Below are 22,551 nucleotides of genomic sequence, written 5' to 3'. Positions count from 1 at the left end.
GAAAACGAGGAGTGGATAATAAGAGCCCTGCCCAGACTTTAGACGGGGATAAACCACCACAAGTATCCCAGTGGGGCTCCTTTATGTGGCTGGAGAATGTCTGACCTGTCTTTAAACCTGCAATAGTGGACTTTTTGTCCACTAAACAAGCTGTAAACACGACATCTATATATTATCACCCTTTGAGTTGAAATGGAATGGTTTGTTTATTTCAAGCATTGCAGTGTTAGCATTTGTTTATAAAATGTACCGTCAGTCGTAGGCAAACTACTCTACAGTATATCAATGGGCTCATTATGACAAGTGACCCTCTCACACGGATGTAGTCATCAGATCTACTGATGATGTCGTAGGAACATGACGACCATGAAAGATCAAATTAAAGCTGCTAAATGAACCAGTACTTGAAGTTCTGTATTCTTAACACCTTTTGGGCTGTGTTGGAAAGGCAAAACCAGTTTTTAACACGTCATATTGAGATATTTGAATATGTCAGACATTTTATTGTATTATATGAGTGAACAGTTAAGGGGTTGGTAATTCGTTTTTGAAACACTTGTTGGAATTAGCTTAACATCCAGACAGCATCAATAAAAAAAGCCGTTTTCAGGCAGTGCACAGTCACATGTTTTGAGGGCGTAGCTTTGACGAGTGGGAGGGGCTGGTATGTCCTGATAGCATTTTTTCAATGTGTCGCCTACTCTTGCTATCAGGATTACCAACCCTTGCTTTAAATGATCCTTATTAGGATATTTGATCATGAAAATTACTGTTTAAATAACACATACAATGACAGTTTAGGTTATTTCATGATGAATAACTGTCTTTTACCTGTTTGTAACAGGTGAGCGGCAGCCAGCCGTCCATTTGCTCTGAGATTGGGAAGAACCTTTATGACGTGTCCGAGGTCTGTCCATGGGAAATGGAGGAAGCAGAGACGCCCTCTGAAGGAAAAACACAGAAGCATGTTTCTATCGCTCCCGGAGAAACCACCGGAGAAACGCGCCGGAGGGGCAGCAGCAGCAGCTCTGGAATCTCTAAAGGTAGCCGGTCCCAGCAAAGGCAGAAAGCAGGGCAGTCGCCTTCCAACAGACGTCGCTCCAAAGATAAAGGACGAGAAAAAGAAGAAGGAAGGGAAATGCGGAATGCTAGGCCACCCAGGTCACCTCTGCCCCTCAAACTGGATGTGTGCCCCTGGGACTTTGATGACCAGCCCATGCTGGGAGGAGATTCAGATTCCATCTCCCCAGACAGGATCAGGCGGAAGAAAAGCGTCACCCCCACAGATGGGAAACACAAGGGCCTCCACTCAGACCACTCCAAGTCCACAGGAAGCCTTTTACAGCCTCCCTCGCTGATGGTAGAGATCTGCCCTTGGGATTACAACAGCCCGCCGTCCCCTAAACAGGAGAAGACCTGCAACAGCCCCACGACGCACAAGAAGAAGCGGAAAGGCTCCTGCTCGTCCAACCACAAGGCAGAGAAGGGGAGGGAGAAAAGCAGAGAAAGGCGGAGCTCCTCCAGCAAGCCGCCATCAGAGAGGAGACGGGTCAGCCAGTCGTCTGAGTGCAGCGGGCCGGTGTCTGAGCGGCGAAGGAGCTCCACCAGAGACCCAGAGATGATTGAGGCCAGGAGGGCGGAGGTTTTCTCCCAGGAGAGCGAGTCCAGGAACACCAGCTTTGCTCAGAAAACTAAACCCTCACCAGAGAGGAAGAAGGAGAGCTCTAGTTACAAACCTGAAGTCATCAGCGGAGCCCAAAGGGCTGATGTTTGCCCGTGGGACTTTGAGGGGCAAGACTCAGGGGAGAGGGCATGATGACTGGAGCGCCGATTGTAATTTTTTTTACTCACAGACTGACAACACACGACAAAGCAAAGAAAATGAATGACAAAGATCCAACATTGCATTTAATATGAAAGTTTTTTTTCTGAGTCACCTTAGTGTAAAAGATCCTGCGAGGAAAAGAACATCCCTCCTGCTGTGCAATGATGCAATCCAAACACAACAGTTTGCTCCAATTGTTAAATCACAGAGAATGCAACTTCAAAGTCACTTTAAAGGAATGTTTAGTCTGCACTTTTGCTTGCCCATTTGTCACTAAATTGTGTGTATGTTTTTATCACACTTCATGGAGGTGACATTTAAAATCAATCATATTTATAAGCAGATCAGACAATATTTTGTACACAAACAAAGTCAATGCTTCACCTACTGAGCTTTTTGTTTGCCACTACGCTGACGATACTCTACTTTACGTGGTAAACCAGCGGAGGCTTCATCCATCAGCTGCTGATGAGGAAAACCATCAGACCGGAGAAAAAGACTGTATGTTTAGAGACGCTGGACCAAAGCCCCAGACAGAGATCTGATGCTTTACCTTAAGGCCAAATCCATAATTCATGACACGACGATGATCTGTTTGATTAGAGAAACGTTGGATCGCAGTGCAGCTCAAGGAAGACGGCTGTGTGTTTCGATAAACACTCTCAATATAAATTATGTATTTTTCTAACAAAAGCCATCGCATGTGGCAAACTATCAAGCATCCAAATAACTGAATGTTTATTGGTTAACTTGTTCTCAGAAACGACAGCAGAACTTTTGGTGTTATGGTATTTGTCTCACTCTGATGCTTCTGAAATGATGTGCATTGCTATCAATAATGTACACGCGTATCTCAAATGGCTTTCAAATACAGTTGAGTAGTACTGAAATATCTATGAGGCGCTCCCTTCTGTTTATTTACTGTTTACCGCTCTGTATTTCTTCCCTGAATGTCCCATCTTAAAAAGGGGAAAAGAAACCCACTCTTGCATTACAGGCTGTAGAATACACACATAGAGAAGATGGAGTCTTTCAAGGACCAAACACAACCCTGACTACAGTGGTGGATGATGTGAATAATGCATCATTTTCTGTCGCTTAGTTTCCCATTTTACATTTACTTGAATGCACCTGCCTCCAAATCTATTTACGTATCCAAAACCACGACTATGCATGACCAAAGATTATGTTTTTGCCACCTTCTCGCAGACAGAAAAATGACAAATTTACAATTTCAACACAAGTAACGACAAGAACAACAGGAGTCAGCCTTTCTGTTCTGTGATCAGCCACCCACCACTGACACCTGTGATGCAACACAGTCACACACAGTAATCAGCTCTGTGTCTTTATGGTATAGTCTGTGCATGACAGTGAAAATACATTGGGCCATGATACACTAAGATTCACCAGAAGGCATAAAAGAACCACTGCACATGGAGCACAGAGGATAATTTCAAATATAGGTGTCAGATGTCGTCATATATCTATCAAGTGTTTTTCAGAAAGAGTTTCCCGAGTTAGACTGAGACGTGTTTTGCTGTCTCTCATCAAGCATCCAGAAACAGCATCCACCATGTGAAACGCTCGATAAATAAACATGACCCACCGATGAAACTCTCACAAGCTGTTTTTCCATAAGACGGTTTTAAGGATGTTTGAAAGGAAATATTGCAACTTGCCCACTTAGTGTACTTCATGCTTGTTATACTGTATTTAAAGTGTTACTCGGTAACGTTACAAACTGTTGTAGCACCCACATGGGAGTATTTATACTGTACATTCGTAATGTGCTGCATGTACATACAGTAAATACCCTGTTCTCAACTCTGAAATAAATATTTCTATAAAATCCAAACGATACTGACTCGACTCTCAGTTTGCTTCTGGATCGTGAAGATAAGTGTTACACTAATAATTTGCATATATTGATCATATATCTGAATGGAAACACGGTGCACTGCTACAACATTTATATACATAAAATCATACACCATCACAAATATTAACTCATCACAACCCATCAGAGGATATAAGAGATTATCTCATTTTACAACCTCAAATGTGTCTCACACTGTTAATCCTAGTTACAGGTATTTGATGTCAAAGCAACTTGCACAACACTGCAGCCAAGTGGAGGAGAAGAATCATTACTGTGGTTAAATTCCTGAAAAATGTCCTCGAGTATAAAACTGGATAAATGTGTAAACCACAGTGGGGTATAAAGTACTTCAAAGCCATACTTGAGTAAAAGTACATATATCTTACTTGAAAGTGACTCCGGTGAAAGTCAAGTCACCCGTCAGAAAATGACTTGAGTAAAAGTCTTAGAGTCGCTCATATTAAATGTACTTAAGTATCAAAAGTATCTTGTGTTGAAATGTACTTAGGAATCAAAAGTAAAAGTACAAGTACCGAAATCAAAAATGCTAAGTGCTTTTTATAGTAGGCCTATAGAGACACAAAACAACCCCAAATTGTTCTCTTCAGGATTTATTTCAACTGATTGAAAAATTATAACAACACTATATATATAATGTATAATTTTACAAATTTTGAACCCGAGATGCTGAGGTTAAAATAGTATTGGATAAGTGCATCTGAACTTCTAGAGACAACAAAGAATCAACACAACAGAATAAACAAGTGCCTCTTGAGTCTACTTAAGAACACTAATAGACCAAAGTATAACCACTAAAAAAGTCTGTAAATATCACTAAACATGGACCTTTCATCAGTAGCAGGAGTGATACACAATGCCCCTTATGATAACTCAGCAAAGGGAAAGTAGGCACACAAAACAAGATAGTTTCTCTTTTGTTAACAGCCTAAACAGTGCTAGTACAGGAGAGAAAAAAACACTGGACACAGTTTGGTTTTGCTGCCAAATTTCAGACTGAACAAGGAAATTAATGATTGAAGACCAATGTTTTTTTGAATGCTAAATTACATCTCCAAAATACATCCAATTGAATATCTTAAGGTGCAAATTGGGTTACAGTATTTTGGTGACTTTATTTTGAAGTTTAAAAATTATCAGTGTCTTGCTTGACGGCACTTCAACACTAACCTTCTGTGTCTATTAGCTGTATTTTGTAACTGCCTGGTTACCTGCCCGCCAGCTTGTCCACGCATCTACATGTAAGCCTGTTTATTTATCATTAGACTATCTTCACTGAATGGGCCTGAGGTTGTGTTTGCATTTGTTTCCAGCAGGGTGACAATACACCTGTAGGGTCTCTTGCCTGTAGGGACGGCAAAGTGAAGACACAACCCTGCTTGAAGTTGTACACATTAGCCAGTTTGTACAATACATATATAAAGACTCAACAGCTTCTAAGTTGTGTTGAGTCAGCACAAAGGGCGACTAAGGATTGGAATTGGCAATATATAGATATATAATATCTTTGCAAAAATTATATTGGCATTATAGTGAGTGGAAAACTGGGCCTGATTACCCAGGGTTCCATTTGGCAAGGTCCGTTAAAAAACCTGAATTGTGTGTGTGAATATGCTGTAGTCCACGACACAGTGTTAGTTTTTGGTTGGGTTGGCTGAAAGTTGTTTTTGCGTTTGTTTATATAATTGGTTGTGTTGTTTGTTTTTCCATCTTGACTTGTTTTAAATCTGTTTGTTTTGTTTACGTGGACGTGTAAGACTAAGTAGACACGGCCAACCAATGATTGTCTATTTGCCAACAGTTTTTGTTTAAACCAATTACTTCTAATATTTTCTTTAAAACAAGTTAACCACTTGCTGCTTCGAGTTATGTATTTATGTGCAGATGTTGACACGAAGAAGGAAAGGGAAAACAAATGTGAATCGAAAAAGGAATACCTTCAAAAAAATCTAGTAAAGTCACCTAATAAAAGCCCTCAAAAAGCCAATTCATTTGCCTGAATAATAATCCTTACAATTTCAATAGGGTCTCACGTCTGTCAGTGCCTGTCAGTGCTCTGGCCCTAATAATAAAGACTGAACTGAGCTCCTGCAGGAGCGAGAGAGCGAGAGAGAGGTGCGCCGTGCGTAAAGGTGCACGTTCCGCCAACCTCCGCTGCTTAAGTAACGAGCCAGTTTTGAGAATGTAAGAAGTAGAAAGTACAGAAATTTGTGCTCAAATGTAGCAAGTATAAGGACAAGTCGTCAGGAAAATAAATACTCAAGTGAAGTACAGATATGTGAAAAATCTACTGAAGTAAAGTAACAAAGTATTTCTACTTCGTTACTTCCCACCACTGGTAAACCAAAACAATTCATACTCTGAATGGTATTTTTTTATCTAACAGTCATGGAATGTAGCTCCAATACTTGTGTTTAAGTATAATGTATAGGTACTTTACTAGATAATCTTATTTATACATCTACTTTACCAGGTCAGTGTGATATATCAAACACTTTTTATATTACTCCATTTAATTTTGTAACTATATGTACTTTGTATTCAAGCTCATCCTGTCTCTGTCTGTGTCCCCAAGGCACAAGGAGTATAACTGGTGGAGGAATACTGAGGTAATTCTACTAAAACAAAAATACAAATTAAAACTACATTTTAAAAATATCTTGTAACTCCAGGCTCCCTTTTGATTATTCCATTTGGGTGAAGGATACAAGTATTTGTAGAAAGGTGCACTCAGGTAGTAAGCAGCATTTAATTTTTTCAGCTCATAGAGGTCAAGCTTATTTTAGAATCTACTGTTCTACTGCAAAGCTTTACATTTAATGAGCTGCTCGTTCTCCAGGCAAATTTGTATTAGTAATCTAAGTAATTAGAAAGTAACACAATCAAAAAGTAGCAGAGTAGAATAGTATGTAAATTAAACTACTAACATAGATTAGAAGTACCTTAAAATTGTAATCTAATCAAGTTGTAAACCAATCAAGCTCAGTGCTTGATTAAACCCCTGGTCACATGTATCCTTAAAAAAGTGATGACAGCTATGCAGCCCCGCCTCCTCCAGCTCCCTGCTCCATCCTGCTCGGGGAATGGGGAGCAGTGACGTCATCGCTGCAGCACCGGACAAGGCTGAGTCGTAGCACGAGAGGCACACATTAGCTGCAGTCACAGCACGGCACGGCACGGCATCCAAACACTCAACACTCAGCGCTCATCTGTCTCACCTCACAACTCCGAAGTCTGCAGCATCATGGGCAACGTTCAGGTGAGGAAACTTTGTCGTTTATTTATTTGTTTATTCAAACTTCTACTGGTCAAACAACATTTCCCTCTGAATGAGTATAATTGTTTTGCATGGGTGGGGTGGGTGCGTTTCCTTATCACGTACTGTAACAGTGCTGTAAGTTTTCATGCAACATCAGAAATGTCATAATCAACAGGGGCAATGTCACTGAAAGTCCACATCCACCACACACCCAGTGTAAACTAACACTGTACATACATCCTGCAGAGTCATTGTGTGAGGTCTGTTTGTACAGGGTCTATTTGATCTGTTTGTACAGGGAACAGAAGTGGCGCAGTTAACTGGAGCTGAGGGAGGGATCCCTCATGTCAGGCCGATGAGGCAGCAGCAGCAGCAACAACAGAGAGGAATTTCACAGAAGTGCTGATCAATAAGGCCGCATTGTGTTAAATGTAGGGTGGGTGAGGAGAGGAGGAGGAGGCTGGTGCTGCTGCTGCTGCTGCTGCTGCTGCTGCCCCATGACTCAGCAGACACTCAGGCTGCACCCTTTTCCTATACAGGATAATATATAAACAAAAACCCTTCCAGTCCCCAGTAGCAAACACTTTTATTCTGCACTATTAGAGTATTTTAGATTTTGCTGCTTTGAATTATACATATTTGGTCACATTATATGAATGTTTCTTTCCCTTTTTATTCCCCCAGCCCACCATCGTCCCCTTTGAGGACTTTGATGTCACAGCTGATATCAAGGCGATCAGACAAGCTTGTAAAGGTTTAGGTAGGTGCATGTTCGACTCATTCCTCCGTCAGTCGTTGTGAAAAACGCCGTTTTTCTTCAGTCACATCATCTTTCTCCTCTTTTTCTATTTCTCTTAAAGGCAACCAGTTGCCCCCTGATCACAATAAGTGGTGACAATTAATGCAGTCGTTTATATTTTCTTAATAAAGAAGCATCTCACTGATAAATCTTGATTCTCCGGAGCAGCTCACAGACTGAGTTATCCTCCAGATTTAAAGGTTAAGGCTTTATCATATTTTTGCCTGTAACACGCTCATTCTCCATCAAGTGGTTTTATTGTTGGGCGATGGTTAGCACTGTCCCCTCACATCAAGAACATTCCCCAGGTTTGAATCTTGGTTTGAATCCCGGTACGGCCGGGTTCTTTCTGTGTGGAGTTCTCCCCGTGTCTGTGTGGGCTTCCCCCCTCAGTCCAAAGACCATGTAGATTCAGGTTTGGGTAACTGAAGAGTCTAAATTGACCATATAGGTGGTCAATTCTAAAGAGAATAAGTGGAATAGATAATGGATGATGTTTTATTGTAAATGTAGGCTTTTAAAAAAATCAATACATAAAATAAAAATGTAATCAAATATATTTCTGCCAATCTTGTCATCCAATTTAATAAAAGTCCTGTGTAGGTTTAGTCACAGGATTTGTAGAATGCTCTTTAGGTGTCTGGTACTAGTGTGATATTAATATAATAGTTGAGCATTCTTATTGTGTTTGAATGATTCTGATGTCCACCCTCATGGTGTCTCCTCTCCAGGCACTGATGAAGAAGCCATCATCCAAATCCTGGCCTATCGCTCTGCAGCTCAGCGTGTGGAGATCAAACAGGCCTACTTTGAAAAGTATGATGACGTAAGTAGCTACCTCTCTCTCTCTCCTCCCTGCACATGTGGCAGCGTGCGGCCTGTTGTCTTAGTGTCCACCTGTGTGTTGGCTCAGGAGCTGGAGGAGGTGCTGAAGAAGGAGCTGACAGGCAGTCTTGAGAAGGCCATCGTCGCCATGTTGGAGCCTCCTCACATTTACTTCGCCAGGGAGCTGAGGAGGGCCATGAAGGGGGCGGGTACGGATGAAGATGTGCTGGTAGAGATCCTGTGCACGGCCACCAATGAGGTTTGTCAGTATGTGGTACTGTTGGCTAAACAATGTGTTGCTATTTTCATCAGTTTAACTGTGATAAACTCATCCGAGCCCCCAACACACCCAAAGGCCTCCCACTCAGGTGGTCTCTCTTCTGTTGCCTCCACCAGCTGAGGGACGTGCAAATATCAGATACACCACTTCCTTATTATAGAGCCTGTTTTCATTCCTGTGTGATGACTTCCCCTCTCGCACGTCTTTTAATACACTTTTGTTCATGTTTCTGATGTTAAACAGATGTTAATCCTGCATTAATGTTTTACTGGCTGCTCAGGGGCAGCATAAAGGAGGAGAAGCAGCATTTAGACCCTGAGCTGCTTCAGTATTTTCACCAGCTTTGTCTGTCACAGTTGATTATAAGAGGTTTAATTACAGAAAATGAAGATAATAGATAAGATCAGTGAGACTGAACAAAAACGACAATATTTGGCCCTCGAAACCAGACATTGAGCAAAAAGGTGTTAGAATTCTCTGTGGATTTGTTACTGCAAGCTGAACGTTCTCAAACTACACATGGTCACGTGATCCATTTCTAAAATCAAAAATATAAGTAACTTTACTGCGAGGAGCTGATCTCATCTTCCTTTTCCCCACAGGACATTGTGAGCTACAAGGAGGCGTATGCCCAGGGTGAGTCATAATCCACACTGACGCATGCTGTAATGAGTATTATTTAGTTGTTCCTCTCACATTGGAAACTGTGGTCATGGAATCCATGGAACTTGGACAATTTTTGTTTTATGTTTGGGCGTATCCCTTTTGGAAATACTGCTGAAAGGCTGCAGCACTCCCTTGTGGCAAGATGTTTTAACTGCAAAGCAAAAAAGGTTTACTGAATTAATCAATAAAAAAAAAATCTGGAATCATTTTGTAGAGTAGGATAGTCCGCCTAAAATCTGACCATTTTTTTATATTTTAATGTCGTTTTCGAACATTCAGTGTACTGTATATTCTGTGCGGCCTATCTGATGAACAAATACAGAACATGGTATATATAATGTTTAGCTTGACCTATCAATTGTTTAAGATTCAAACTTTGAGTTTGTGTTTTCCTATTCTGGCCACAAATAATATTCACTTGGTACAAATCGTTACAAATGACTTTAACCGTATTTCTGGTGGTACTTCACAGTGCAAGAGCGGGACCTGGAGGCAGACATCGAGGATGATACCAGTGGAGATGTGAGGAACCTGTTGATGTCACTGCTGCAGGTAAGCAGCTCCTTTTTAATTTAAACAACAAACATACTCATAGCATTTCTATGGCTTGTTATAAGAGAACAGTTGTAGCTCTTCAGTACTTCTCGTGGTTTTCATGCTGGGATTCGCCCACTGGGACATTCAATACACATCACATCATTGTTTGGCGTTCTTTTGGCCAATGTGCTATCCAGCGCTCCCACCCTCCTCTGCTTCCCCTCTCTTTTCCTTCCTGCTGGAAGAGAAGACAAACACAGCGTGACTCATGTTGTACAGCGACGTCTATCCAAAGAGCTGCCGCTTTAACGACCTTCGAATACTTCCCATTAATGTGGAGCAGATGATTGTGATCCCATTTAATGCCTGCCATTATTTTTGTAATCCATCTCTTTGACCTTGACTTCACTCACTGAAGGTTTTTCTTCACATTCTCTCCACGTGCCCCTCCATGCTCTTCCTCCCTCCCTCCCAATGTCTCCCCATCTTCTCCATGCCCCTGTTTGTATGCGCAGGCGAGCAGGGATGAAGGCTATGAGGTGGACGAGGATTTAGCCGAACAGGACGCCACATCTCTGATCGAGGTAAAGTTCCCACATTCAATCTGTGCTGACAAATTAAAGCCCTGGTTCACCGTTTGCCTTTTTAAATCACATCGGCGTTGGCAAGGTAATGCGATCCTGGATTTAAATGTCAGAGCCTGTGAGCCCAGGGTGACTTGTAAATCTCTTGTAAATCTCTTGTGGAGGCGTGAATGAATCCAAGCTTGTTCTTGTAGTAATGTGGCTTATATTACTGCACAGGGCTGTGAACGCTCTGTGGAAATGTAGGGCAGGACTAATATAAAAATACGTGCAGAGATAATACTTCATGATGTGCTTCTCTCTAAGTGGATCATTCACTCTGTTAAACTGACGTGATTAACAAATATTTTCATCCGCAACAGTTATAAGTGTTTTTTCTGATCAGCCCACCTGCCTCTTGAAGAACTTTAACAGAATGTTTAATAGCTGGAGAGGTTTTTCACAGCAGCCATTTTGAGATGAACTAAACACAGGTGTTACTAATCACATGGAACCCTGATTACTGTCATCACTGACACCTGTGTTTACCTCTGTCAAAATGGCTTCACTGAAAAATGTCTACAGGCGTTCTTTTATGGTGGTTGGCCAAAAAAAACTTTTAGGTGCATTACCACCAGCTTCTGAACTGGAGTGTTGAACACTTGCAGGATTAAATTTGACTTCCGAACTTCAAGACCGTTATGAATTTAAAAATGTGTATCTTTTTTTCTTTGCTCTTTTAATATTTAAAAGAGTGATTTTCAAAACAATTTTCGAGGGAAACATAGGTGAATGATTTTTTTTTTGTATATCTGGGGGGAAGCTTAATTTGAATATTTTTTATAGTTTTAAACATTTATTGTCTATGGTGTTTATACTTGATGTACAGTGTGGGATAATAACTGAATAAATTAAATCAATCAATTTAGCTCAAAGAAACACTGTTTGTAGCTCCAGCCTCAAGGGGGTGCTAACACGACTTTGAAGTCATTAGTTAGGTTCTATAGTGTACTTGTTAGTTTTGCTGTGATAACTACTCACTGTGCTTTGGCATCGTATTATTACTGACTGGAATAATGACTAAACGTATGAACAAATTTTAATAATAATGAGTGAATTATTCATTTAACGAATAATTCTTCATGCCCCTTAGCTTATCGAGGAAGTTAAATTATTATAGGTTTAACTGGTAATGATTTCAATTTAAGTGACACATCTAACATTAAGAACACACATATATATATATATATACATTCATTCATATTCCTGTTTGTGTTCATGACAGGCTGGAGAAGGAAGGTTTGGCACAGACGAGTCTACTTTTACCTTCATCCTGACACACAGGAACTACATTCAGCTTCAGGCCACCTTTAAGTTCTATGAGTCTGTGAGTATTGACCTCTATCAAGAAAAGGCTGCTTTTGCACTATCTTTTAATTTTTTTATAATGTTTTTAATGGGATATATTTTCATTGTTTCAGCTTTCGGGGACAGACATTTTGGACACCATTGAATCCGAGGCCACAGGGACCCTCAAGGAATGCTACATCACATTGGGTATGTTTTGGACTGAATCACAAGCCATAGCAAAACCAGTTATTAATTCTTGTCGTAACACAATCTGCCTCTGTGTGTGTGTGTGTGTGGTTGACAGTGAGGTGCGCCAAGAACCCACAGCTGTATTTTGCCCGACGCCTTAATGCTGCCATGAAGGGACTCGGCACTGATGAGGACACGCTCATTCGCCTCATTGTCGGCCGTTCTGAGGCAAGTGTTGTACTGCTGTGTCGCTGAATGTCTAATCGAACTGAGGAACTGCTCAGTATTCATGAGGTTTCCAAATGATTAATGAATGTTACAGCATGAAAGTAAACTAGCTGGTAGTCACAGATTGTACGTGTCCCACTGATGGAGTTCCAAAAAACTGAATCTTCTAGTTTATGTTACTAAACATGGGCAGATAGGGAATGGAAAACATGTTGAGGGAGTTTTATCAGTCAACAGTTGCTTAAATGTTGACAGTTTATGTTATGATTTATTGTTTCCTGCCATTCATTTTAAAAGAATATGTGCTCTGAAACTGAAAGTAATGGTGGACCATAAAGAATCCAGTCTAAAGACATAAATGGACGAAGACAGGGTGTTTGTGGTGACAGCAGTGTTGTGTTGTTAACCCACAGATCGACCTGGAGACAGTAAAGGACATGTACCTGGAGAAGTATGACGAGACCCTGAAAGACGCCCTGGATTCCGAGTGTGGTGGAGACTTCAAACGCCTCCTCATTGAGATCCTGCACTAGACTCCTCTCACCGACCCCCGTACAGGCCTTGTTTAACCTCTGTGTCTACTTCCACTTTTCTCCTCACTCATCTTTCTTCCACTTGATTCACTCAATCACTTTGTGGAAATCTTTCTTTCTATCTATCATCTCACGGCTGTTTTCTTCTCTCTCTTCACTCTTAGAGTCAGCTGTCTTGGCAGCATGGGCCCAAAACCAACTCATCATCATATCATACAGTGTTGGACACACTCTGTGAAATTCCTTACTGATATAATCCAGTATACAAGAGAAGTGCAATGAATGTTTGTGTAATTTATATATAACTTGTGCAGCCGAAATCACATAATTGTATTTATTAAAATCGAAGTCATTTATTCAAATTTAGCAGCTTTACGCTCTTTGTATGTCAGCGCCAAAGCACCAAACATAGAGGCCGGTGCTGCTGCCTCTTAATTTATATTTGTAACTTTACCCATCTCTGCCATCCTTATTGTCCACTTCACTTCTATTTGCCTCAAAGATGCCTTTTATAGTCATGCAATTTCCTTTCTGCTGCAACACTCAACACTCAAGTGCCGAATTATCAAATTTCATCTCTGACATCTGAAAACACAAGACGATAATACATGAGGACGTTACCCGAAGCCTGAATGCTTTAAATATATAGTGAGTATTTTGTAGTCACATCCCCAAAGGCTTTGTGGGGTTTTAACCATTTGTAGTCTTAGTTTTTATCACAGCTCACAAACTGCCTTCTTCTCACAATTATACTCATTATTAAATTGTTGGCTTTTTCCTGTTGTCATTAAATTCACTATAAGTTTCTGTCAAATACCAGTAAACTCATTGTGCTTTAAAATTATTCAACAAGATATGAATTAACCCTTTAAGTTTCTCACAGTACTCGCGCTGTCTGTATCCATGTAGTCTATCTGAATAAATGTAATTTGCTGTAATATAAAAAGACTATGATATACTGTTGTGTTATCATATTAATAAATTAATTCATTGACGTATGAGAAGGTATCAATTATTAACCTGTTTTAATGGCAAGAAAATATGTGTGTAGTGATAATACATTTAAGCTTTACCATATGTTACTGTGTTCTCTTTATTTCTTGTAGGGGGCAGTGTTGAACCACCTGTAATATTGTTTGCTGCCTTTTAGGGGGGAAAAACGGTATTTGATCAGAGTCATAGTGAAATCAAAGGTCGGCTACAGTAAAATTGTATATATAGATATATCATATCTTGTGACTTAAAACTCAGAAATTGGTTATTAAATCTGCCTCAAAACATTTTGAACTTTCTACTGCGCACAGAAAGCGAGCGATGCCTCTGGGTGACTTGAAGACAGACAGAGGGAAAGAAAAGTTCAAAACAAGTGAGAACTGCTTCCAGATGCTCAAGCAGACACTTTCTCACTTTCCTTCTAGCTCCCTACTCTCCTTCCTTTCTTCCTCTCCATCCTCCATCTACATCTTTCTCTCTTTCTGCGGCGCTGACTGAGAGGTAGCCCGGCTCCATGAACAAGGCCAATGGCCTCCTGCACATTCCTGCTACCTGTATATGCAGTCTGTGCACCATGTGTAGCCCAGCTCACCATCCACCTCACGATCCACTCAGACTCTGGCAACATGTCTGCCTCTCTGTCATGCCTGTTAATACACCTATAAGCTGCAACATGATGATTTTTTTAAGTCCTGTGGATGATCAGTGTACATCTGTGGCCTGTTTTGAAAGATACTACCCCGCACCATTCAAAGTGTTATTTAAAACGTATTTTAGTGCTTCAAATACCTCTGACAAGGACGTTATGTTACGTAAAAACTCCTGGATGGATTACCATGAAACTTGATGGAGGATGTGGTATGGGTCAGGCAAGAACCAATGCTATTTTGGTCTAGATCTGGTGCAGGAAGCAAATCAAGGAACTTGTTTTTCACTTTCTTTAATATGTTATGAAACAGAGCGTTTTTTTTAATTTCTGTTGATTCTCAGTGAATAATAATTCATGGATTTTAATCTAATAAATAAGACATTGTTTAGGGGGCTGTATTGTATATATATATATTTAGATTACTGTAAAGATTACAAGTGTGTTAAATTTGGTTCACATCCAAATACAAATCCAGATCTAGTGAATTTGAATGTGATTTCTCTAGTCCACTGTTGGGCCTTAGCAGAGGTTTGCACTCTACTATGATTTTAGTATTAGTAGTATTAGTATTTTTCAACCAGTTAACCTACCTGTTTTAATGTTGTGGCTTATCGGTGAACTATATAAGACAAAGGTGGATGTTCAGGCTTCATTCAGTGTTTGAACACACACATGTGAGGCGTGAGAGACACATCTGAGAAACATTTGTCTGAACATATTGTAGCTTTTGGAAAAGAAAACACTCCCTGCCCTCCCAAAGAATTCAGACTACCTATAACCTTTCCCCTTTTCTAACCCTCCTCCCTCACTGAAAAGTGTTGCTGGGTCCCCAAATCAACATGACTTCACTGACTTGTGAATTAAATGGTCATTCCTCATTTAAAAGACAGCACAGGAGTTTTTTTTTAAATTTTTACTGCATTCAATTTCGGTTATTTCACGTGTGGATCCAGGGCCCGGGCCAGGGGGGGGCCTGGACCCTGCTTCTGTTTTACTTTAGAGGCTGTGGAAATTGACAGTGAATACTTAATGAAATTCTGAAAGCCACAAGATGATGTCTCTAATCAAAGGTCTCCATACATACACGTCTCCATACATACAAACACTCATACATACCAACTCGGCATATCCATCCAGTGTGCTTGTCTACCCATCCATCTGTACTCTATTACCCACATGTAGATGTGGTGGGCCAGACAGATGGAGCTCCTCTTTCTACACTGTGGGGCTTGGACCTTTTCCTCAAGCATTTATCATCCACCATAACTCATCCAGCCACACAGCCGTCAACCTGGAGGTGGTTTCAGTTTGTCTCAAGATAAGATTTCTCTCTGTTCTCTCCTGTCAAGTCAGGTAGGGTTTCGTCTTTGGTCTTCTGTGTAGTTCTGTCTAGTTTTTGATACAGATCGTACAGAAGATTAAGGCTTAAGACATAAATTCTGCTGCAAGTTCTTTATTCATAGCAACGGTCTGAACTTGAGGGAGTTAGTTGACTGGAGTGGGAAACTGTCATGTCGGCACTCTTTCGATCCCTGACACTCCATGCAAGCGCCTTCAGGACACGAACCTGCATATTAATGGCACTTATCTGCTAAAAATCAGGATTTATTTAATAATATATCGCACACACTAACCTGGAGGTCATGACTTCAAAGGCTGAAATAATAACATTAGCTGGTCTACTGGTTTTCATAGAACATATGCCGAAACTCGCAGTTTGCTTTTTGATCTTGTGCCAGCACTCAGAATGAGAGGGTTTGTGGTGGAAGTGCGTAGGAAGGCCATCAGGAGGTTAACTACCCAGCTAATATAATTTTGACTGTTTAAATTCATGATAAAGGACCTCTGTTCTTTTCCATGTAATGGGAAACACCTGGCAGCTTCTGCCAAGAGCAAACATCAGTTGAGGATCCACATCTGAGTGACGCATGTAGGGAAAAGCTCATTAAAGGATTATTGCACACAAGATTACCAGTTTCCTCAGACTTTCAGTTGAAACATGTTAATGGCTGCCACTACAAAAACACACATGTGAGTACTAGCTTCGTCCTATAACTATTTTAAAGGCTAGTGCTGGTGAATGATATTAAAACGTGATAATAGCAGTTGCTTAGCTACCTGGGGTTGTACATATACTCACTTTTAAACTACGGGCTTGCCTAGACATCCCATGGTGTGGGAAATGTAACGTTTCCTATATATACATTACTGTGGGATTCCTCTGGAGCGCGCTCCAGGGGGCTCAAACCATAGAAAAAACTAAAACTACAATATAAACATAGCGTAACTCCAGGAGTTATTTGATGCTATAAAAACATTAACTTTCTAAAAAGTTATAAAGATATGATTGACAGCTGAGACTAACTTGTGTATCAGCAGGACTTCGCTAACACACCACTAACACACCACACCACATCACCCAATCGCTATAGTGCTCAGACTCCTAATGCACAAGATGGTGGGATTCATATTTAATATTTTTGCTTCATTTCTGAATAGTGGGAGCGAGTGGGCACATGTTGTCCATCTTTATTTACAGTCCACGCTGCTGACACACCTCTGTCTACTCTGTAATCTCTCCATACTGCCTCTACACTGCCCCTTCTGGTCTTCAGCATATTACATCTCGGATGGTACTGATTTCTGAGGATGTGCACAACGAACACTCCAAATGGACAAAAGACACTCAAGGCAGCCGGTATGTGAAGGCAAATCCGTAGTTGAAAGCATGTGTTTTCGTGACCGAAGACTCATAAAAAATATTAAAGACACTCAAGTATCTCAGGAATGTCACTTCAACAGCAATCTCAAACAGTTATTACTGTTACTAACAATAGGCGCCAAGCAATAAACTACAACCAGACCCAGGAAAGCTCTAGAAGGTAAAAACCCTGATAGTAGTAAAATAATTATTGGTTTGTTTTGTTACTGAGCAGTTCTATTTATTTGTAAGAAGTTGGGATTTAACTGACCACATTGATTATGAGTCCTCAGATACAGTAAAAAATTAATAAAAAAAATGGTAAAACAAATGCATTTTTATTGGCTTCACTCTAAAACATAAAATATACACTTTGTTGCAGTTTAAATGAATCCCGCCAGTAAACAGTAACTATACCCTAATGTATTAATAGCTGAAATATCCTGTTGTCTCTGCAGGACAGTTTAATGTCAGCAATGGCCTCAATGATACACATGACTCTCTTTAAGTCCATAATATGCAGAGAGAGGTCATTAAACAAGGCATGCAGTGGATATTCACATCAGAAAATGGCAGCTAACATGAAACACATGCACTTAAAGAACAGTCCTGACTGAAACCAGCACCAGCCGACCACTATTGGTGACAGCACAAAATGTGGCAGTCACAGTGACAAGGATCTGAAGGTCCTCTGGCGTCAACAGGCTAACTGAATTACATAAATAAAAGACAGACAATACAACACGTGGAATTCCTGAACATGAAAAAAATATCCGGGAGCTGCATGAGAGGTTCCAGAGCTGTGTCCTACATGATATTTGTGCTTAAAGCCATTATTTATACCTCTGTAGAGATCATTACACAGTACTATGCTCACGTTATATATATACAAAGAATTATGCCTAATGCAACATTTTTTAAATAAACGTCTGCAATGGAGTTTTTTAAACACCTATTTTAAAAAAACTGTCAATTTAGCTGCTGTCTACTACTACAAATTAATAAAGCTCATGGAGGAGTACGAAGTTTGGGGAATACTCTTATGAAGAGTTTGCAAAGTTAGATAAGTATATGTAACTTAAATTGTCCTTTAAGCAGACAATTAGCTTAGCTTATCTTAACTTAGCTTAGAACAATGAGTGGATCATTAATCATCAGTTAGCCTAACCTGGAAGATTGGAAGTCGCCTTCGATAAAAGTAAGCATCAGCAAAATGACATGTAATGTAATGTAACTGCCTGTTCCTTGTAGCTTTGTATTTATAGAGGGAAATAGGAGTGGTGTCAATCTTCTCTTACTCTTAGCAAGAAAACAAATAACTGTATTAGACAGAAATCATATAACATAAACAACACAGCAGAGCGTTGTCTTTCTTTCATCATGCTTTCACCCAAAGGACTGATACTCCACTTCCTGTCTGGTGACTGATCTGGTTGACCCGTCCACGCACACAGTCCAGAGTGAAGAACACCGCTGTGCCGTTATAGACCTGGAAGGACGCCCGCAGGCTCACACCGGCCCACTGGCTTCCCTCTGCCATCTGGCCCTCCACCTGCTGGGCCAGAGTGACAGGCCGTGCTGCCTCGGCCTCCCTGCCTCCTCCTGACCCCTCCGGAACACTTCGCCTGAGCAGAGTTACTTTAACCAAGTTGCAGGAGTGAATGAGTTTGAGATCCAGAGCTATGCTGGCCGTGCCGCTTTCCCTGAAGACAAAATCTCGTTTCTGTTCTGTGGAACCCTTCCCTAGCAGCCCCATCTGGGACACCTGAGCACTGGTCTGACGGAAGAACAGCGGCTTGTTTCGGACAGCTCCAGAGGGAAGGCCGGTTTGAGCCACAGAGGCAGACAGAGAGGAGGAAATGGCCGCAGGGATCCAAACCAAACTGAGGGTGCTGATGCCCGTCTCGTCGCCAAAGAAACGGACGTTACACTGAGCGGGAGAGAGGATCTCAAAGCCCAGTGTGTCCCCGGGACCGACAATGGCCGCTCCAGACATAGATATAGACGTATCCCGGTAGTGGACACCTGGTTTGAAGGTACGGCACAGCTCTGAACCGGTTCCATTACGGCTGAGGTACGCCAACAGCTGGAAGCCTTCGCTCACACAGGCCTGACCCATGGAGTACAAAGCCTGCTGGAAGACAAATCGCACTGTGCCACCTTCAGTAAAACGGATCCCGCGGCCGTCATGTGTCAGCCCCACGACATAGGCATCGGATGTGGAGGAAGTGCGGAAGACTGGGCGATAGTTTGTGTGATAGTGTGCGGCCACCACTGCCCGTGCTGTCATAGCAACTGCCCCGGTGTCGTGGGAGAGCCACAGGAGGCTGAGTGGAGCGGCTGAGGAGTCGTAGAGCTGCAAACCCTCTCGGCTCTGGTTGCAGTGCTCGCTGGCACTCCGGAGGAAGAGGGAGATGATGTGACCCGGGGCGACCTCTGCTACCCCACTGATGCTTACGCTTTGCAGTGACCTGGTGTCCCGCTGCTCCAGCCTGATGCCACTGAGGTCCTTACTCTCAGAGCCATCAGTGTTATTCAAACGCAAGCACACCTGAATGAAGCTGCGGCAGCCGTGGCTCACAGAGAGATTCTCATCCAGCCAGACCAGACCGTGCTGCCTGAGCACCAGACGCCCGTCCTCCGCTGACACCAGACCTGCGTCACCTCGTCCTTGAATGTGGAGCTGCACACCGTGGAGGGCATGAGCCAGGATGCGGCCCTTCGGCCCCTGCAGGCTCACCTCTCCGTTCCAGGACATGGAGAGGGCACTGTCACTGACGGCGGGACCAGTGCAGGTTGCGTCTGTGACGAAGGTACAGGGTGTTGTTACAGGTTCGCCATCACACTCGTTACAGGCTTGACATTCATCCATGTCCGAGTTGAAGAAGTAGCCGTGGCCACACATTCCGGAGTTGGCTTCTCGCTCTGTCATGCCATGGCACCTGAATCCACCTGGTGATTCAACAGCAGAGAAAAACGACATGTTGGTTAAAGCTTCCTCCAATGTTTAGCATTACCTCTTATGAATCATCAACAAGTGGCCGTGGCTTTGGTATTTTACAGTTACCTGGTGTGTTGAGACACTTCTGTTGATCTCCACACAGGTTGGATATTTCAAGGCATTCGTCTCTGTCCTGTAATGATTAATAAATTATGTATTTATTGAGTATGAAAGGAGTCACTTGAAAAGCAGAGTTTTGTTAGGTCTATGAGACTACAGCGTCTTTCAGCTCTTTGTTTTGGTTTTCTGGCCCTCGAAAAGACTGTATAGTGCTAACCTGACAGATTCTGTCTGCGTGGACTGAACACTGAGCGACCAGGAAGAAGCCGGCAGGACAGATGGTGCACCTCTCACAGCGAGGCTGACCGCTGCTGAACCCGCAGTACTCCTCAGGGCCGCATCTGCCACAGCCCAACGTAGAACGACCAACCTGATGGCATCAAACATGTGTTCACGTCCATGTGATGATCAGAGATACACTGAACATCAACAGTCATGTCCGTACATCATATAAATAAAGGTTAAGTCGAAGTTAACCAAATGTTACATTTAGATCTGATTTACTGGTAGCATCCATACAGTATACGCAAGATGAGACAGAGTTTACAATAAATTGGATTAGATTTAGTTAAACTGTGATTAAACAGGTCAGAAAATGTTATCTGCATTTGCAGTATATCTGTATGTAGATTGAGTGTAAACACTGTGTTTTTAAGTCAAGTATCATATTTAGCTCTATCGATTGTTATTGTTTTTTCCCCTGCTTCAACGTGCAGCTCACCTCCATCACGCTGGCCTCCATGTCCACCTTATGAAAAGAGAGAGCCTGCTGTGCTTGGTGGGCTCCAGCCGGCCCATTCAACGTCTCCGTGGGATTGTCCAAGTCCTCTTGCAGGTTCTGGAAAGACGTTTGTTTGATGCCGTCCATCAATATGTTGTACTGGGCTTTCACCTGGAAGTAGAGAATTGAAAATGGACGAATAGAATCCGTAACCCAGGAATGTACAAACTAAAGTAGCCAATGCTCCTTGTGTTCTCATTTCAACTTCATCATAGCACAGAACATTCACTAACTCCACAGGGAAGTATGTGTTTCATCTGACATAATACTGTTTTGCATTTGTCTCAATTAAACTTGTTTCTCTCACCACCGTCCAACAAGGAAACCACAAACATCAAAATGAACATCTCTCTGGTCATCAGTCAGAACAGCCTTACTTGTTCCATCTGCTCGTACATCCTCCTCTGTTGATCCAGTATCTCTCTCTGCTGGCTGACCAGCGCCCCCTGCTGCTCACTCATGAGCCTCTGCAGCTCCCTGACCTCGTCCTGCTGGCCCCTGAGAGCCTCAACCAGCTTATCCTGGCTCTTCGACAACTGCAGCTGCAGCACAAGAGCGTCCTCTGAGGGAACCTCGTTCGCTCCTTCAGCAAAGAAAGAAAACTGTTACATAGCATTTCAACTGATTATAAAGTCCTCACAGTAAATGCTGTGCTTTGAATAAGAAGAGCGTCTCTCTTTGTATTTTGTGGGGAATGACTCTGACCTGGTTTCATGTCGCATGACAGCTGTATCCACGCTCCACGCTCCGACCCAAGGTCTGGAAGCTCATCCAGATACTGTGCAGCTCTGTCCGTCACATGAACCGGAGAGGAGCCTCCTCTCCCGTCGTCTCCCCCGAAGGAACTGCATCCCTCTCCGGCGCAAGCCCTGGGTTTCTGGCGCATCCGGAGCGGCAGCTTACATCCGATCCCTTTGCACTCCCGCGTTGTGCTGTCGTCGCTGGTTTGACGATGGGAGCCACTGGTGGGACAGGACCCGCCGGCGCAGCCAGGGTGGAACACCTCGGCTGTGACGGTCCTCGGGTTCGTCCTCCGGGTGCCATCCGTGCCCGTCTGCTGCGCAAAGCCTCCCTGCTGCGGGTGGATGATGTACGGGGCCAGGGGCGCGCTCTGGGCCTGGTGGTGGCTGAAATGCGCGTCCCGCTGGAGACTCGGGTAGACTTGTCTTGGTGTGGATTGCGCAGAGTGATGGAACTGCCGTCGGGGCGCAGAAGCCTCCGCGCGCCCCTGGCAGTGCGCTCCGACGCACGGTCTGCTCCAGTCCTGCCCCGGGAAGCAGTGCGCGCCTCTGCAGATCTCAGCCACACTCCCTGGGCCCACCACGGCCGTGACAAAGAGTACAAATATGGTCGAGATACGTGCCATGATGCGATGCCGAGAGGTAATACTGGAAACAGAGTAGATGATGGCA

At 42.6% G+C, this 22,551-nt stretch overlaps 2 protein-coding genes across 3 annotated transcripts in view; both read left to right on the top strand.

Moving 5' to 3' along the window:
- Positions 1-1,816, top strand: part of gpr158b (G protein-coupled receptor 158b) — a 64,703-nt gene extending 62,887 nt beyond the window's left edge. The window contains exon 13 of the mRNA XM_061083654.1: positions 845-1,816. Coding sequence (XP_060939637.1) covers positions 845-1,816 — 972 coding nt within the window. The remainder of the gene's footprint in view (positions 1-844) is intronic.
- Positions 1,817-6,891: 5,075 nt separating this feature from the next.
- LOC133018163 (annexin A13-like) lies at positions 6,892-13,883 on the top strand. 2 transcript variants are annotated; one of them, XM_061084480.1, is made up of 12 exons: positions 6,892-6,984; positions 7,669-7,744; positions 8,515-8,609; positions 8,697-8,867; positions 9,491-9,524; positions 10,027-10,106; positions 10,607-10,675; positions 11,940-12,041; positions 12,136-12,211; positions 12,309-12,421; positions 12,835-12,973; positions 13,119-13,883. In XM_061084480.1, the coding sequence occupies exons 1-11, from the start codon at positions 6,970-6,972 to the stop codon at positions 12,952-12,954; spliced, it is 951 nt and encodes a 316-aa protein (XP_060940463.1). In that variant the 5' UTR covers positions 6,892-6,969; the 3' UTR covers positions 12,955-12,973; positions 13,119-13,883. The 2 variants fall into 2 exon arrangements, with proteins under 2 accessions (XP_060940463.1, XP_060940462.1); XM_061084479.1 differs by having other exon boundaries at positions 12,835-13,883.
- Positions 13,884-22,551: the final 8,668 nt, after the last annotated feature.

This window comes from Limanda limanda, chromosome 13, assembly GCF_963576545.1.
Source record: "Limanda limanda chromosome 13, fLimLim1.1, whole genome shotgun sequence".
Classification (NCBI taxonomy): domain Eukaryota; kingdom Metazoa; phylum Chordata; class Actinopteri; order Pleuronectiformes; family Pleuronectidae; genus Limanda; species Limanda limanda.
The sequence above is the reverse complement of the archived record's forward strand: the minus strand, read 5'-3'. Positions and strand labels throughout refer to the sequence as shown.